This window comes from Neoarius graeffei, chromosome 13 (genome assembly GCF_027579695.1).
Source record: "Neoarius graeffei isolate fNeoGra1 chromosome 13, fNeoGra1.pri, whole genome shotgun sequence".
NCBI lineage: Eukaryota > Metazoa > Chordata > Actinopteri > Siluriformes > Ariidae > Neoarius > Neoarius graeffei.
This window is the reverse complement of record NC_083581.1, coordinates 27,297,662-27,315,032: the sequence shown is the minus strand read 5'-3', so window position 1 is coordinate 27,315,032 and position 17,371 is coordinate 27,297,662. Positions and strand designations below refer to the sequence as shown.

General features: G+C 40.8%; 1 protein-coding gene across 2 annotated transcripts in view; it reads left to right on the top strand.

Moving 5' to 3' along the window:
- lrp1ab (low density lipoprotein receptor-related protein 1Ab) overlaps nt 1-17,371 on the top strand; it is a 348,035-nt gene that overhangs the window by 270,616 nt on the left and 60,048 nt on the right. For both annotated transcript variants that reach the window (XM_060937437.1, XM_060937436.1), the window contains 10 exons: nt 95-235; nt 7,759-7,946; nt 10,274-10,457; nt 10,570-10,655; nt 10,802-10,921; nt 11,002-11,189; nt 11,364-11,569; nt 12,722-12,910; nt 13,184-13,332; nt 17,023-17,116. In XM_060937437.1, the coding sequence (XP_060793420.1) occupies nt 95-235; nt 7,759-7,946; nt 10,274-10,457; nt 10,570-10,655; nt 10,802-10,921; nt 11,002-11,189; nt 11,364-11,569; nt 12,722-12,910; nt 13,184-13,332; nt 17,023-17,116 (1,545 nt within the window). The remainder of the gene's footprint in view (nt 1-94; nt 236-7,758; nt 7,947-10,273; nt 10,458-10,569; nt 10,656-10,801; nt 10,922-11,001; nt 11,190-11,363; nt 11,570-12,721; nt 12,911-13,183; nt 13,333-17,022; nt 17,117-17,371) is intronic.

The following is a 17,371-nucleotide window of genomic DNA, read 5'->3' as shown; positions in this document are numbered from 1 at the left end:
TTGTTGTGCAGATGCATGACTTTTTCATAACTTCTTGACGAGTTTAGACGTTTAATGAACCATTGCGTGATGTCACCTGTCCTTTGTGTAACAGAGTACCCCACTTGTGGTCCCAATGATTACCGCTGTGATAATGGCCAGTGCCTAAAGCAGAAGAACTGGGAGTGTGACGGCGAGTTTGACTGTCACGACCACTCGGATGAAGCCCCCAAGAACCTCCGCTGCACAGAGCCAGGTAACAATGAGCAACAGCAACACAGGTGTATATAATTAAATAATATTGGCTGGGGTTTTTTTCATGGTATATCAGATATATTCCATTCAGCTAGCATGATATTGAACGAGTCGAAGACGAGTAGCTGAATAGAATATATCTTATATACCATGAAAAAGGCCAGCCAATATTATTATTATTATTATTATTATTATACATACACATTCGATGGAACAATTGTAGATTTTACAAAAAGTTAAGAACAGGGGGGAACTTACTAATACTGAATGCTGATTCTGATCAAATGTCGTGTCAATCCAGTGTACATGTACAAAGTCAAAGTTCTAACAATAAAAATGGTACAAGTCCAAAAAGCCCGAACAACCCAACTTGTATACAAGGTATACACAGGTTAATTACGGAAGCCGCGAGAGGCCCTTCATATAATCTTTTTTTTATTCACCTTGTTATCCCGAGATAACGACATAATTAATTCAGGATCTCGAGAAAACAAAACAATTATTCCGTGATCTCGAGAAAACAAGACAATTATTCTGTGATCTCGAGAAAACAGCTGAGATTTCTAGCAGAGCTGCGCCCCCCTGTGGGTCAGACAACGAAGACTTAGAAATTGGCGGACATGTAACAGAGCAGAAATGGCTTTTTACGATGCCTTGAGAGAGAGGGGGGCCAGTCTTCTGCGGAGGTGCCGCGGACTAATTTTGAAATTATCCCTTATTAAAAGACTTAATGCAATCTCTCCCTGTGTCAACCCCTGATCAAAATATTGCCTTATTAGGTGATCGATTATTCCAGACATTCTAATGACCAAAGTTGCGTCTATACAGAATGAGAAATAGCCCCAAAGTCAGCATATCACAAGTCTCTTGGCGCACCTGAATGAACCAGTTCTCAGCTGTTTACTCAAGATCATGAAATAATTGTTTTGTTTTCTCGAGATCTCGAAATAACGGTTTTGTTTTCTCGAGATCTCGAATTAGTTGTGTTGTTTTCTCGAGATCCTGAATTAATTATGTCGTTATCTCGGGATAACAAGGTGAATTTAAAAAAAGGATTATATGAAGGGCCTCTCTCGGCTTCCGTAGTTAATAGTTCAAGTTCAAAGTTACTTTTGGTCGGCGTTACTTGTTCCATTGCAGTTGTTCAAAACAAAAGGGCTTTGCTGAGTGAAGTCCTCTTGCAAAAGTCTCCGTCACTTTTCCTCACCCCAAGTAGAACTTTGACAGTATTTCCGCTATTGCGCTCTTTTCCAGTTTTTCGATGTCCATTGGTCTGTTTTTCTCTTGTAAATATGCGTGAAGAATATAATGAAGCTTTGGTAGCCTTTCAGGTGTTCAGTGCGTCTTTCTCTTTCAATCTTCCGCTTTTAATGAATGTTTGCGTACAAACTGTCAGTCACTCACGAGCGCAGAAGTTTTACATATCCGACGTGTGTCTTTACCAGTTTTTCAATGTCCATTGGTATGTTTTTCTCTTGTAAATATGCGTGAAAAATATATAATAAATAGGGCTGTCAAACGATTAAAAAAATTAATCGCGATTAATCTCAGAATTTCATATAGTTAATCGCATTTTTTAAAATCTATGTAAATGAATAAGGCTTTTAAAGTGAAATGTTACAATTAAAATGGTGAACACATTTTATGCTAAAAGTACTTGTTAAAAACTGCTGGGACAAGAGAAAATGGTAAGGGAGTTTATTCGCTCACATACTAGGCAGTACTGAACATACAAAACACAAAATTGGATTTTGTGATGGATTAGGGAGCTGTAGTCTCAAATATAAAACATGTAGTCACATACTACTGTGTCTCAGTTCAGACATGTGTGACAAAAGAAAATAAAAATGAAATAAAACTTCACTTGTGCTGGAGTTGTATTCAGTCACAGCCTACAGGACTTCACAGTGCTGTGCAAACAAAAATAAATTGCAGTTGGACTTCAATAAAGACATTTAGTGTCATATCACAGTGCTACAGCATACTGACATCTCACTTTGCAAAAGTATAAGTGCATACCAAAACCAACTCAATCACCATAGACATATAAACATAGACGCCGCATTGAGCTGGTGGCCCCGTTGCTGGGATACGTCAGAGTGTCCGCCATATTGGATGTGGCAAGTCTTCCCTGTAAACCAATGCAAGTAAATGGACTGAACTTCATAAAGCCCCTTTCTACAATAATATTTAACTTGATGCCTTTTATTCACCCATTAACACACACGCGTATATATTTGGGAAACAAACAGGCATCAAAACAACATGTATAACTTTTAATGTGATGGTTATAATAAACATGGCAGCACAGTGGTGTAGTGGTTAACGCTGTCGCCTCACAGCAAGAAGGTCCGGGTTCGAGCCCCATGGCCGGCGAGGGCCTTTCTGTGTGGAGTTTGCATGTTCTCCCCGTGTCCATGTGGGTTTCCTCTGGGTGCTCTGGTTTCCCCCACAGTCCAAAGACATGCAGGTTAGGTTAACTGGTGACTCTAAATTGACCGTAGGTGTGAATGTGAGTGTGAATGGTTGTCTGTGTCTATGTGTCAGCCCTGTGATGACCTGGCGACTTGTCCAGGGTGTACCCCGCCTTTCACCCGTAGTCAGCTGGGATAGGCTCCAGCTTGCCTGCGACCCTGTAGGACAGGATAAAGTGGCTAGAGATGATGAGATGAGGTTATAAACATACATGTCAACCTTTGGTCAATCAAACCTGTATAACCAACCTCCAAAATCCGTATAAGATGCAAATTAAAATAATTTACCTAAAATTTGAATAGTAATTAACAATGATATATCCCAGTTACTTTTTATTCAATATTAATAACAATAAACCTTCAGAATGAATACAAAGCTCCAATGTTTGACAAAAACACAAAGTGTTATCAGCGTAGTTACGAAGGAAATACTTCGTTGTTTGGAGACAGGTTTCACCGAGTGGCTATTACGCGCGAGACTTCATATTAGCCACAAAGTCAGGAAAATCTGTTCGTAAAATTACGTTATAATGACCAAATACAATGAAAAGTATTTTTCCAGTCTCACCTGTGAAAGGTAATCCCATGTGATCTCGTTTGGACGGTAAACCTGTTGGTACAGTTAAACGCAGCACATGAATGAGGCATCTTTATTCTCGGCTACTGTCTAGACGCTATACCAGAGACGGTTGAAGAATCTCCACTTTGCCACATCCAATATGGCGGCGAGGATGACGTATGGTTCTACGCAGAAGGCGGCGTCTATGTTTATATGTCTATGCTCAATCACACTCTACTTTTGAAATGAAACTTCCCGTTTAACAGACCTTTCTCCATCACGCACACTTACTCTTATTGAAGCAGCGCGCGACAAGCCTCAACAGGAACTACGGGTGACTCGCAGGGCCAAATTAGAATTTGCGTTAACGGCACTATTTTTTTTAATCGCGATAAATTGAGATCGTGCTAACGCGTTAACTTCGACAGCCCTAATAATAAAGTTTTGGGAGCCTTTCATGTGTTCAGTGCGTCTTTTAGTTTCAGTTTTCAGTTTATTTATTTAGTGCTTAATCCGAGCACTGAATTAACCTCGTCTTCTGATAGTGCGCATGTGCAGCAGAAAAGTTTTTTGTCATTGGATCGTCGCATGAGCTCCGAAGTGTGACGTCGTGTTGTCTTGACAACGTGCAATATTGTAACAATATTGCACGCTCATTCTCCATTGGGAAGAGTGGCGTAAGACATGGAGGATAAGCGATATGATAACATATTATTGCATGCCATCAATAAACCCGTTAGAATGTTTTTTATTCCATGGAAAAAGTGGCCTGCGTGTATATCAGTTCTACCACACCACTGCGGGATTCTCGATTCTGATAACTCAGAAGTTCTTGATTTAATTTTCTGCAACAGCAGATCTGACAGTAGGCAAGACGAATTAATCAAGACGTTATTGTTTCTATAGTAACAACTTGTCTCATTTTTCTTATCTGTTCCTGACAACACGTTGTCCTATATGGTAGATAATCACCAGACGCGCCACATGTCCCAGTATATTGTCGTCTCTGTCATATCTGTGTGAAAACGTAAAGGACGTGGTTGCATTTGGAGCTATACACGAAGCCATAAAAGCTTGTGGTCATAAAACACCTGGCTAAGAGCCAGCTGTGCAATGCAGTGTTTGATGTGAGCTTGATGAAGGGGTTGATGGCGCCCAGTTTGCCGCCTCATTAACGTCGCCCCTGCCTGGAGAGATTGACTGCTTCATTGAGCTCGTGGACGTGATGGCTCTGTCCTTCCTTTTGGGAAGTGAGGAATGAGGATGTGGTGGTCTTAAAGTACTAATACACTTAATATGATTTTTTTTTTATTTTAAATGAGCGGCTGAATCCAATTATATAAAGTAGTATTTGGGTAAATCTTTTTTCACATCACCAGATTTTTTTTTTTTAAATTTATTTTTTTTTATAAACTTGATTGTTGCATACGAGTTCAGTTGGAGGTCACGAAATAACTACATAAGTTACTTATAACCAAGACGTGACGGAGTCTGTGGTTCACATATACGATTGTTTTAATGGTTTAAAAGAGAAGGGTTTGTTCAGATTGATTCAGTCTTTTTGAAAGATTGACCTTGGTTACTGAATCAGTATCAGTCGTTCCTTTTGTGCTGCCTACAAGCTTCACAAGCACAAATGTGCAAACCAGTGCACTGCGTTTTCATACCGACTTCGTGATTATCACATAGTTAAGTCTAGGCATGTAATGACGCGCCATGCGGCAATAAATCGCAATACAAATTTATGACTTTTCGAATCAATAAAATAAAAAATGAACAGTGAGTTCTCTCAGGCTATGCAATCTTAGTTTTTCTAGCCAGAAGAGGGCGGAAATGCACGCGACTTCACAGTAGGAAGTAACGCAGCTCTAAAACCACGAGAAAACACAAAAACAGATCTAAAATGTGAAGGAGCTGCAGTGTGATTGACTGTACAAATAGATTTAACAAGAAATCGGAGCTCTGTTTTTACAGTCTGCTGAAAGTTAAAGCAAATGGAAGTTCATAAGTAATGGCCAATTAGTTATTAATTTTTTATTTTTAATAAAAGGCAAGGCAAGTTTATTTATATAGCACATTTCATACACAGTGGCAGTTCAATGTGCTTTACAGAAGTAAAAGCAAAACAGTAAACAATAGAAAATAAAATTACATAAAATAAATGGGGAAGAAAATTAATAAGAATTAAACAATAGTAGAAATAAAATAATAAAATGAGATAAAGGTTCAATTTAAAAAAAAAAAAGCCAGGAATATTTTAGTTAAGCTATTATATTTTACTCCAACCTTTACAAATGTGGGTAAATGATTGCTGTTTATTAAGAAAATGAGAAACCGCGAGTTGGCCTAGTGGTTAGCCTGTCCGTTTCTCGATCGGGAGATCGTGAGTTCTACTCCTGGTCGGGTCATACCAAAGACCATCATAAAAATGGTACCTACTGCCGTCTGACAAGGCACGCTGCAATATGGATGTGAGCAGGGAGTCAAACTCTCGTGGTTACCAGAGGACTAGCCCCCTCCACTGTAACCCTAGCTATGTAATAGGCGAGAAGCCGAGGGCTACGGAAACTGAGATCGGCGCCCCCTATGTGCCACATGGTGTGGGAAGGATTTTGATTTGATTGATTTAAGAAAATGAAACAAGTTGTTGCTTCGTTTTTTTTTTTTTTAAATGAATGTTGAAGTTGATAATAGGAAAATAAATGTTGCTTTTTTTTGGGTACTATAAGTTTTATTTCATTTTTTTCCAAACATATTATGCAAAAAATTGAATTGTGTACCCTGTATTGTGCATTGAATCGAATTGTAAATTGGGTGAATCGGTACATGCCGAGTTAAGTTGTTAGTTGCGCGTGGTGTGCCTCACCTTATCTACACATCTTGAGCCAGTGATTTGCTTCTGTTGGAACTTAAGATTTGCTCCTGTCTTGTTCCTTGCTTAGTGGTTAAATCAGAAACTTCTCTAAAAACTCCCCCCAAAGAGGAGATTTCCAGCATGCTCCTACATGCAGTAGTAGTCTGTGTTAAACTGGATGGTTTTTAAAAAAAAACACACCAAAAAAAAAAACTGTGTGGGTTTTTTTTTTAAAGGGGTACAAAAGATAATATATACGGTTGCTGATGTGACAAAGTAATGTATTCTTAAGTATTCTATCACATTTATGTACTAGAAAACAACGAAATATCTTGGTAATTGTAAATATAATACTTTATACGCTAAACCGCACAAGAGTCGCCATTTTTGAAAGACCGTGACGTCAGCGCTACCCACTGCACTAGCGGAACTCTCCGAAATAGAGGAGATAAGCGTGTAATCATGGCGTCGGGCGCATCAAGTGAAAGCGACAGCTCTGTCGAATCATACGAAGAGATCCCGCAAGACACGCTGCAAGCAGGCTATGGCTTAGAAGGGTACCAGTTTGAACCTAGGAGAGGTACTCTCGACTCTGGTGATGAAATAAGAGAAGAAAGCTCGGATGATGGCGAGGATGAGACCGATGCTGACCATGGGCGTGGCGAGCGTGGGGCAGAGCGTCTGCGTGCAGGTGACACGGCGTGGCGGTCGTGCGGAAAATGTAACGTGGAGTTGCTCACGAGTCCAACAGAATTTATTTGCTGCAATGAGATAGGTGCCACCCGTGGACTTGCGAAATCGTCGCAAGAGGCAGAAACAGGTATTTCACACGTGCTCATCCCAACCTCAATGAGCCAACACAACTGGGCACATACATACGTCATGAGTGTTACGCAGAGAAAATGAACGTGCATTCTGATTGGATAAAATTAATATCATGGCGGGCTGTTCAAACTGCGGAAATAGTTTGCTCGAGCTACTTTCAAAACACTCTAACTTTCCAACCTTAGAACAAAAAACTTTTGTAAGTCTTGAATAAGGTTCATCAATGTGTGTTTTATTGTTATATTTACTCTATATATTGCCCTCTGTTCCCCTTTAAACAACGGCCTTCCAAATAATATATAGTTTAATAAGACGTGGCACTGACATGACCCAGTGTCTATTTTGGGTGACTACTTCCCCACTTTCTGTGTATCCCTGTGCCAATAGTAAAGCATTTTCATCACAGCCCCCTACCAAAGTTGGTATTTGTTGAACATGACCAATCTGCACGTTTGGGCAAACCGGATGAATCGGTGAACAAATTTGAATGACCCCTTTAACTGGACGGAACCAAATTACTTGAAGTACTGAAAACAGTCAAAATGTCAGATCTGTTCAGAGGTATTTTGAATCCAAGGCTGCACGATTTTACCTTCGTTTCTGATGCAGGTCGAGGGTTGAGCGAAGTATGGCGCTGTCCAGTCCTGAATAGAACTCCAGAAAAACTCTGGATTGCCAAACGATGCATTGGTTTTGATTGGACTAACCAGTAAATAAATCCTGAACTATTCTGAAAAATTGATTCTTATCTCAGATCAGACGTTTTGGAGCGAAGTGTAATTGTGGTTTTGTGTGTGTTTGTACGTTCACAGAGAAGCACTGTAATGACTCGGCACATCTGTGCAACAACGGGAAGTGTGTGAGCGAGGATGTGCTGTGCGACTGGAAGGATGACTGCGGCGATGGTTCAGACGAGCACAACTGCTTCGTTAATGAGTGTCTCAACAGCAAGCTCAGTGGCTGCACACAGCTTTGTGAGGACCTCAAGATTGGATACAAGGTGTGTGTGTGTGCGCGCTTGTTGTGTACACATGCTGCTTTGGATCAGTTTTGTTTTTGTTCACACACTGGGTATCATTTCAATCAATTCTGCACAAGAAACTCGTGAGAGATGTAGAAATCAGCAGAGAGGTGGATATGGAGCCATGTAGATGGTGATGGGGTGGTGGTGTCATGTTAATATTGATTGATTGTTGTGTTGGTGACCTGGCGACTTGTCGAGGGTGTATCCTGCCTCTCGCCCATAGTCAGCTGGGATGGGCTCCAGCTTGCCTGTGACCCTGTACAGGATAAGCGGCTACAGATAATGGAAGGATGGATGTTGTGTTGGTGATGATGGCAGTGTTTGTGATGGTGGTGGTGTTTGATGTTAATACTGATGTTAGAGATGTTTGATGGTGGTGTCAGTGGTATTTGTGACTGCTGATGGTGATGTTTGTGATAATATTGATGTGTGATGTTAATATTGATGTTTGTGTTGGTGGTGATGTTTGATGGTGGTGTCTGTGGTATTTGTTGATGTTAATGTTGGTGGGGTTTGTGATGTTTGATGGTGGTGTCGGTAGTATTTGTTCATGGTGATGTTGGTGTCAGTGGTATGTGTTGATGTTAATATTGGTGGTGTTGGTGGGATTTTTGATATTTGATGGTGGTGTCGGTGGTATTTGTTGATGGTGACGTTAATACTGGTGGTGGTGTTTCATGGTGGTGTTGGTGGGGTTTGAAGGTGACGGTGGTATTTGTTGATGTTAATATTGGTGGTGTTGGCGGGGTTTGATGGTGTTGGTGGTAGATGTTGGTGGGGTTTGTGATGTTTGGTGGTGGTGTCTGTGGTAGTTGTTGATGTTAATATTGGTGGTGTTGGCGGGGTTTTCGATATTTGATGGTGGTGTCAGTGGTATTTGTTGAAGGTGGTGTTGGTGGGGTTTGATTGGTGTCTGTGGTATTTGTTGATGGTACTAATACTGGTGGTATTGGCGGGGTGTGATGGTGATTGATGGTGGTGTCGGTGGTATTTGTTCATGGTGACGTTAATACTGGTGGTGGTGTTTCATGGTGGTGTCTGTGGTATTTGTTGATGTTAATATTGGTGGGGTTTGATGGTGTTGATGTTAATATTGGTGTTATTGGCGAGGTTTGATGGTGTTGGTGGGGTTTGTGATGTTTGGTGGTGTCTGTGGTAGTTGTTGGTGATGTTTGATGGTGGTGTCGGTGGTATTGATAATATTGGTGGTGTTGGCGGGATTTGATGGTGATGTCGGTGGAAGATGTTAATGTTGGTGGGGTTTGATGGTGTTGATGTTAATATTGGTGTTGTTGGCGAGGTTTGATGGTGTCGGTGGTAGATGTTGGTGGGGTTTGTGATATTTGGTGGTGTCTGTGGTAGTTGTTGGTGATGTTTGATGGTGGTGTCGGTGGTATTTGTTGATAATATTAGTGGTGTTGGCGGGATTTGATGGTGGTGTCGGTGGAAGATGTTAATATTGGTGGTGTTGGCGGGGTTTGTGATGTTTGATGGTGGTGTTGGTGGTACTTGTTGATGTTAATATTGGTGGCGTTGGCGGGATTTGATGGTGGTGTCGGTGGTATTTGTTGATGGTGATGTTTGATGGTGGTCTCGGTGGTATTTGTTGTTGATGTTAATATTGGTGGTGTTGGTAATGTTTGATGTTTGGTGGTGGTGTTGAACAAGGTATTTGTTGATGGTGATGTTAATATTGGTGGTGTTTGCAGGGTTTGATGGTGCCGGTGGTATGTTGATGTTAATATTGGTGGTGTTGGCGGGGTTTGATGCTGGTGTCAGTGGTATTTGTTAATGGTGATGTTAATATGGGTGGGGTTTGTGATGTTTGATGGTGGTGTCGGTGGTATTTGTTAATGGTGATGTTAATATTGGTGGTGTTTGTGGTGTTGATGTTGGTGGTGTAGGAGGTATTTGTGATATTGCTGTTGATGGTGTTTGTGGTGGTATTTGATGTTTGCACCTAACCATCCTTCTTCCAACAGGATGAACCGTCAGCCAAAATGTCCATCAATAAAGATTAGTACATTCATAACTAACCAAATGGTAGTATTTTTAAAAGTGATAAAATGTATATAAATATTAAAAATGTGTAAATCTAAAAAAGATATTTAAAAACCTACTTCCTCTCCATTATACAGCAGGTCAGATTCTCCACGGTGATTCTGGTTTCATGGTTATCTGGCCATCATGATTTAATATTTGGTTATAAGAAGTGTGTGCGTGCGGAGCAGCTTTGGGTGCAGAGGAGTCACAGGGTGGGATTTGTAATTTTATTTATTTGGGTTTTCTGTGGTGTTCGTCAGTGCCGCTGCGAGTCTGGATTCCGTCTGAAAAACGATGGCAAGACGTGTATGGATGTGGACGAGTGCACCACCACGTACCCTTGCTCACAGCGCTGTGTCAACAGCTACGGCAGCTTCCACTGCCTCTGTGTTGAAGGTTATGTGGTGCATACTAATGACTCGACACGCTGCAAGTCCTCTTCCGGTATGAACAGAACTAAACACACATGCACACTTACTTATATATATTACACACACATTGCAAACACTAATTGGTGCGCTTGGACGTTGTTTTTTTTTTTTTTTTTTTTTTTTAGAAGAGGAGGCTTTTCTGCTGTTTGCTAATCGCTACTACTTGAGGAAGCTCAACCTAGATGGCAGCAACTACACACTCATCAAACAGGTAAGAGATGCCTGATGTTAATGAGGCTTTAAACCATCAGTAATCTTTATAAAATGGCATTGGAAGTTCTAGACCTGGACCTAAATCTGTGAATGAGTTGTTCTGCTAAAATAAAGGTAAGAGTTCGCTGTGATTGTGTGTAACAGGGTTTGAACAACGCCGTGGCTCTGGACTATCACTACGCAGAGCAGATGATCTACTGGACAGACGTGACCACGCAGGGCAGCATGATCCGCCGCATGCACATGAACGGCAGTAACGTCGAGGTACGGTACATTTGAGGTTTCTGCTCTTCGGCCTTATTCTCTGTGTGCTTCTTGATTGTGTGCATTCCTGCATGGTGTAGGTGCTGCACCGGACGTCTCTGAGCAACCCGGACGGTCTGGCGGTGGACTGGGTCGGGGGCAACCTCTACTGGTGCGATAAGGGCCGAGACACCATCGAGGTCTCCAAGCTGAACGGGGCTTACAGGAGCATGCTGGTCAACAGCGGTCTGAGGGAGCCTCGAGCCGTGGCTGTGGACGTGCGCAATGGGTGAGTGCGTAGAACAAGGGCACACACAGACGAAGCACAGCCTTTGGTAGGGTTTGAGGAACCACTGTTATTTTATCAACATGAATGCTGTAAATTGTTTAATGTGACTAATATTTATGTAAATGTCTCATTTCTGGCACTACTGTGTGTGTGTGTGTGTGTGTGTGTGTGTAGTTATCTGTACTGGTCAGACTGGGGAGACGTGCCTCATATTGGCCGTATTGGAATGGACGGAACAGACCGCAGCGTCATCATCAAGGATAAGATCACATGGCCCAACGGCCTCACGCTGGACTTCGTCAACGACCGCATCTACTGGGCCGACGCTCGGGAGGACTACATCGCCTTCGCCAACCTCGACGGCTCCAACAGGCACACTGGTACACTCTCTCTCTCTCTCTCATTTTTCTTTTGCTCCCCCTTTCTGTCTGTCTCTGTGGCGATAGAGCTCTGTCTGTCTGTCTTCATCTTCACTCTCTATCTTTCTTTCTTTCTTTCTTTCTTTCTTTCTTTCTCGGTCTTCTCTATCTTCTCTGTCCATTTTTCTCTCTATCTTCTATCAGTCTGTCTATGTATAATATTTACTCTCTATTTGCATCTCTGTCTTTGTTTTTCTCTCTCTCTCCCTTTATCTCTGTCTTGACTCTATTTCTCTGTCTTTTTCTTGTCTGCCTGTCTGTCCTTTTCTCTCTCCCCTATCTATCTATCTATCTATCTATCTATCTATCTATCTATCTATCTATCTATCTATCTATCTATCTATCTATCTATCTCTTGTCTGTCTGTCCTTTTCTTTTTGTCTATCTTTTTTCTGCATCTGTTTTTCTTTTCTGTCTGCCTGTCTGTCATCTATCTATCTATCTATCTATCTATCTATCTATCTATCTATCTATCTATCTATCTATCTATCTATCTATCTATCTATCTATCTATCTATCTATCATCTGTCTGTCCTTTTCTTTTTGTCTATCTTTTTTCTGCATCTGTTTTTCTTTTCTGTCTGCCTGTCTGTCCTTTATCTACGGTATCTATCTATCTATCTATCTATCTATCTATCTATCTATTTATCTATCTATCTATCTATCTATCTATCTATCCTTTTCTCTTGCTTATGTCTGTCTTTTTTTCTTGTCTGTCTGTCCTTTTCTTGCTCTCTCCTTTTCTATCTGTCTGTCTGCCTTCTCTCTTAATCTTTCTCTATATATCCATTTTTCTCTCCATCTCCATTTCTCACTGACCTTTCTCTCCTCGTTTTTCTTTGTACCCATCTGTCTTAGTTGTGTGCCTGCCTACATCTGTCTCTTTCTTCCTCCTTCTCTCTTTCTTGCCTTTTCTCCGTCCTGTGCTCACACTCCTGCTGCTCTCACATTAACCGAAAAGCCAGTTTGACGGTAACCGGTTTTAAAACCAGTACCCTCACCATGTCGTTCGTCACAGCGTTAAAGCATTTTCATTAAAATGGTGGAATGTGTGCGAGTGCGGCGTGAGAAGGACCGTAGGTTGTGTTGCTCAGTACGCTTTCTTCTGTGCAGTGCTGAATCACGACATCCCACACATCTTCGCCATGACTCTGTTTGAGGATTACATCTACTGGACCGACTGGGAGACCAAGTCCATCAACAGAGCTCACAAAACTCTGGGCACCAACAAGACCATGCTGATCAGCACACTGCACAGGCCTATGGATATCCACATCTACCATCCGTACAGACAGCCTGCGGGTGAGTGGAACACATGCACGCACGCACACACACCTACACACACGCCTCCAACCAAGCTCTTCATTTTCATCATGTTAAAAAAAAAAAAAGACTGAATAGGTGCATGTCTGATCACATCACTCTCAAGCATCACTCAGTCTTGTGTAATTAAGGCCTAGTGCAGTGTACAGGATCTTCACAAAGATTTGACTTGGATTGAATTACGGGTCAGTGCACGTTTCCATGACGATAAAAGTGAGTAGTAATGAGAAGTGGCTTTTCCTCTGTCTGCAGTGGAGAATCACCCGTGTCAGCAAGATAATGGAGGCTGCAGTAACTTGTGTTTGCTGTCCCCTGGAGGAGGCTACAAGTGCGCCTGCCCCACAAACTTCTACCTGGCTGCAGACGGAAAACAGTGTCTGTCTAACTGCACGGCGAGCCAGGTGTGTGTGCCACTGGGGGTGGGGGAAAATAAAAATGTACAACTAATAATCATCAACAGTTGTGCTGAATATAAAAATATTTGTTGCACTGTCCAGTAGGTTTGTTCAGTTGGTGTGTGTGTGTGTGTTTTTGGGGGGGGGGGATTCCAAAATTCAAGAAAATGAACTCTTGAATTCTGTGACCAAAAATTAGAAGGATAGAGTGGTTTGTATCCTCTGTGTAGGAGACATAACCGTAAGTATGTCACGATATATTGTGTGCCAATAAATCACTATAAAAATTAATGACCATTTCACTCGACAAAATATTATTATTATTAGATTGTGTAATCTTAGTTTTTACTAGCTGTAATTGCGTTGTTTAGACAGTAGAGGGTGGAATAACAGAGGGAATACGCGTGACTTTGCCATAGATGGAAGTAACACAGCTCTAATGTTGTGAAAACCCACAAAAACAGACCTAAAATGGGAAAGAGCTGCTGTGTGATTGACTGTACAGATAGATTTAACAACAAATCGGAGTTCCTTTTTTACAGACTGCTGAAAGATAAGAGAAGCAAATGAAGGCACAACAAATGTTTATAAAAGTTTATTAAGAAAAGGATTTGTTGTTCACTTTTTCATTGTTAATAAAAGGGATATTTTAGTTAATAGGCTATTATTTTTTTCGCGGTCCGGTTTCCATCAAATCCTGCACTCTGATTGGCTGGCGAGTGGGTCCGTACCCTACGATACGGACCCCAGTTACGGACCTCTGGCGACTCGCTCGTTCACAACAACAATGTAGTAGCAATTTTTGTCAACTTTTTTTTAATAAGATTTATTTATAAGATTTTTTATAAAAAATCTTTAAAATTTTTGCCAGCATTTCTCAGGAGAATAGCATTAATTTTACAGCATGGATGGTGATAATGACAGTGTTCACAGTGAAAGCGAGTTTTACTGCCCTGAGGAAGACGAAATAAAAGAAAACATTTCAGGAGAAAGCTAAAAACCTGTAACTGTTGCTAACGCCGAGCAAAAACATGGCTGAATCCTGAATGACTCAATTTTGTATAAATAGGAGACTACATAGGCGGCAAAATGTAGTTTTTTTTCCTGCCATGGAAGTGCACTTGTATACCGAGTAGGAAGCAATTTGCATTACAGCCGTGAATGAGGATTCAAAATGGCGGCTCGGCTCAGTTTTCCCTTTCGGGCGCTCTCGTTTTCTGTTAGAATTTGGTAAAGAAAAAGAGAAATATATTATTTACCAGCTTAAGGTCGGTCTGTATCATGAAATACCGTGACACCAGCCTTGAATACTGACCTCGACACAGAGTCAGTACTTTCAAGACCTCGGTCACGGTATTTCACGATACGGACCTCCCAGCTGGTAAATAACATTTTTACGCCAATCTTTACAAATGTGGGTAAATTAAATAGTTTGTTATTAAGAAAATGAAAAGCTTTTTTAAAAGTATATTTAAGTTGATAAAGAATAGGAAAATGTTGCTCTTCATTTAATATATATATATATATATATATATATATATATATATATATATATAGGAAAATGTTGCTCTTCATTTAATATATATATATATATATATATATATATAATTTTTTTTCAAAAACATCATGGGAAAATTGAAGCATGAATCTGATATTGAATCAAATTGTGAATTGGTTGAATTGTTACATGCCTACTTGAATAGAAATTTAAGAATTCCTCTTGACTCAACGTTTCTTCATGTTGGTTTTCCTCACCACTGTCACATCTGGCTTGCTCATTCTAATTAAGGTTCTCTCTATATATACTTTTTATATATAAACACACAAGCCTGATATAATTTAGTTGTTAATTAGATAGGCCAGGTACTTCTGGTGTTTCTGGTTCAAAGTTAACAACCTAGACTACCCCAAACCAACCAGATATTAGCAAGCTCATTTATCTAGCTTTAGTTTTATTAGTAGATGCTGATACCCAGACAGTTTCACGTGGAATTGCAAATTTTATTTACTCATTTCTTTTTTTCCATTCTTTAAAGATAGACTGCCTTTCAGATTTTTCATAAAAATAATTTTCCCTGACACCCAGTTATTTATTTATTTATTTTTATTGGACCGAAAGCTACTGAATTCGAATCAGACTTCCAATTGTATTTTTTAAAAATAGAACAATTAATGAATTTAGATCCACGTGGCCCTAAATTCTCCACTATTTTTTCCTGCTTCACCATGATCCAATTCAAGATACTACGTCATGCATGACGTGGTGGGCTTTCCCTGTTCGCGCAAGGCATTGTAGGATACAAATTTGAAACGGGAGAGAAAAATGGAGGACGTGAGCGTGCAAATGAAACGTTAAAAAAAAAAAAAGACAGACTACAGTAACGGAAAGTGAGAAGAAAAGCCGTCATGTTGTTATGGAAAGGAAACGCAGGACCCAACTAATAAATATCGGCGGTCAGCGAGCACCTCGGTGTGATCAGCTGTTCGTTTAGCGACAGTGTTAGGGTTTTGCTGGGATTCGAACCTGGTTCGCTGGTGTGATAATCCAGCAAACCCCCACTAGGCCACCAGGGGAATGACTCAAGTGCAGAGGCGTGAGGCGGAAGTAGAAAAGTATCAAAAAGTTTATTTACAATATTTACAGTCCCAAAAAAATATGATCCAAAAAACGCTCAGAAGATGAAGGGAAAAATAAAATGTCCAAAAGTTCAAAGTCAAATACAAAAGCCAAAAAACTAGAAAAGAAAAGGCAAAAATACCAACGCTCAGAAGATCCAAAAAACAGTAAATACAAAGTCCAAAAAGAAAAGCAAAGTGCAAAACCAAAAAGACAAAGGCAAGGAACACGGAACAGAGGTAACTGGAGCTAAACATAACAGCACAAAGACTACGTGACATGAGGATTGAACTCAGGGGTATAAATACACAAACTAATTAAGGACAGGGCGGGGCAGGAAACAGGCAATAAGACAAAAACAAAACACAGAACACAGTGGTGACCTCTAGAGGCCCAAAACAAACATGACCAGAAAAGGAAATAACAGTGGCCTCTAGAGGCCAAAACAGTCCCAGTCCTAACCGACAGAATGATGGAACTGTCAGTGCACGGTCAAGGTAAACCTGTAGATGGCAGTAATGCAACACTGTGGATGCCAGCTGCTGTAAAACCCAAAAGAAGGAAAACCTGTGCATGCGCGCACACACGGACTTCTTCTTCTTCTGTCTGCTTGACTGCATGAAGTGAGCGATTTCAATGCGCATTATTTGCTCAGGAATCCCCTCAAATTAAATCACTTCAATTTTATGAAATCGAAAGGCAGTCTCACTTTAAGTAGTGTCCTGTCAAAATATTCACCCAGTAGTCTTCTGAGCCATTGCTTCTTGTTATTCACACGTTTGTGAACTTTTACGGGAGGGAGATGGTTTAATATAACTTTTAACAAAAAGTTGTCATAGATGCAGTGTGTTGTTTCTGTACATAAACTAGCATCTGACTATTGTTGGATAAAGCATCATTTTTGCTGAGGTTTAAATTTTAAAGGACTCGCATGTGACGTGTTGTAATTAGTTGTACCGGTTTTATTTTATTAGTCAACAGTGCAGTTTGTTCAGTATTGGTAGGATTTAATCACTAACCGAATGCATCAGTACAGAGTTGGGTAGTAATCAGGTGTGTGTGTGTGTGTGTGTGCGCAGTTTGTGTGTAAGAACGATAAGTGCATCCCCTTCTGGTGGAAGTGCGACACTGAAGACGACTGTGGAGATCGCTCGGACGAACCTGCTGACTGCCGTGAGTCACGTCTTTCTGCTATCGAGAGAGAGAGAGAGAGATAAATGGATGAATGGACAGAGACAGACAGCGTAAGAGAGACAAAGACAGTTTGACAGACTCGGAAAGAGAGAGACAGATGAAATGACAGGACAGATGGATGAACAGACAGAGAGAGATGGCCAAAGCTAAATTTGTTATCTTTTTAAAGATCTCAGGAAAACAGACACCTGTTCACTGTAGGACATGCCGCCCTAGAGCACGCGCTCCACTCCG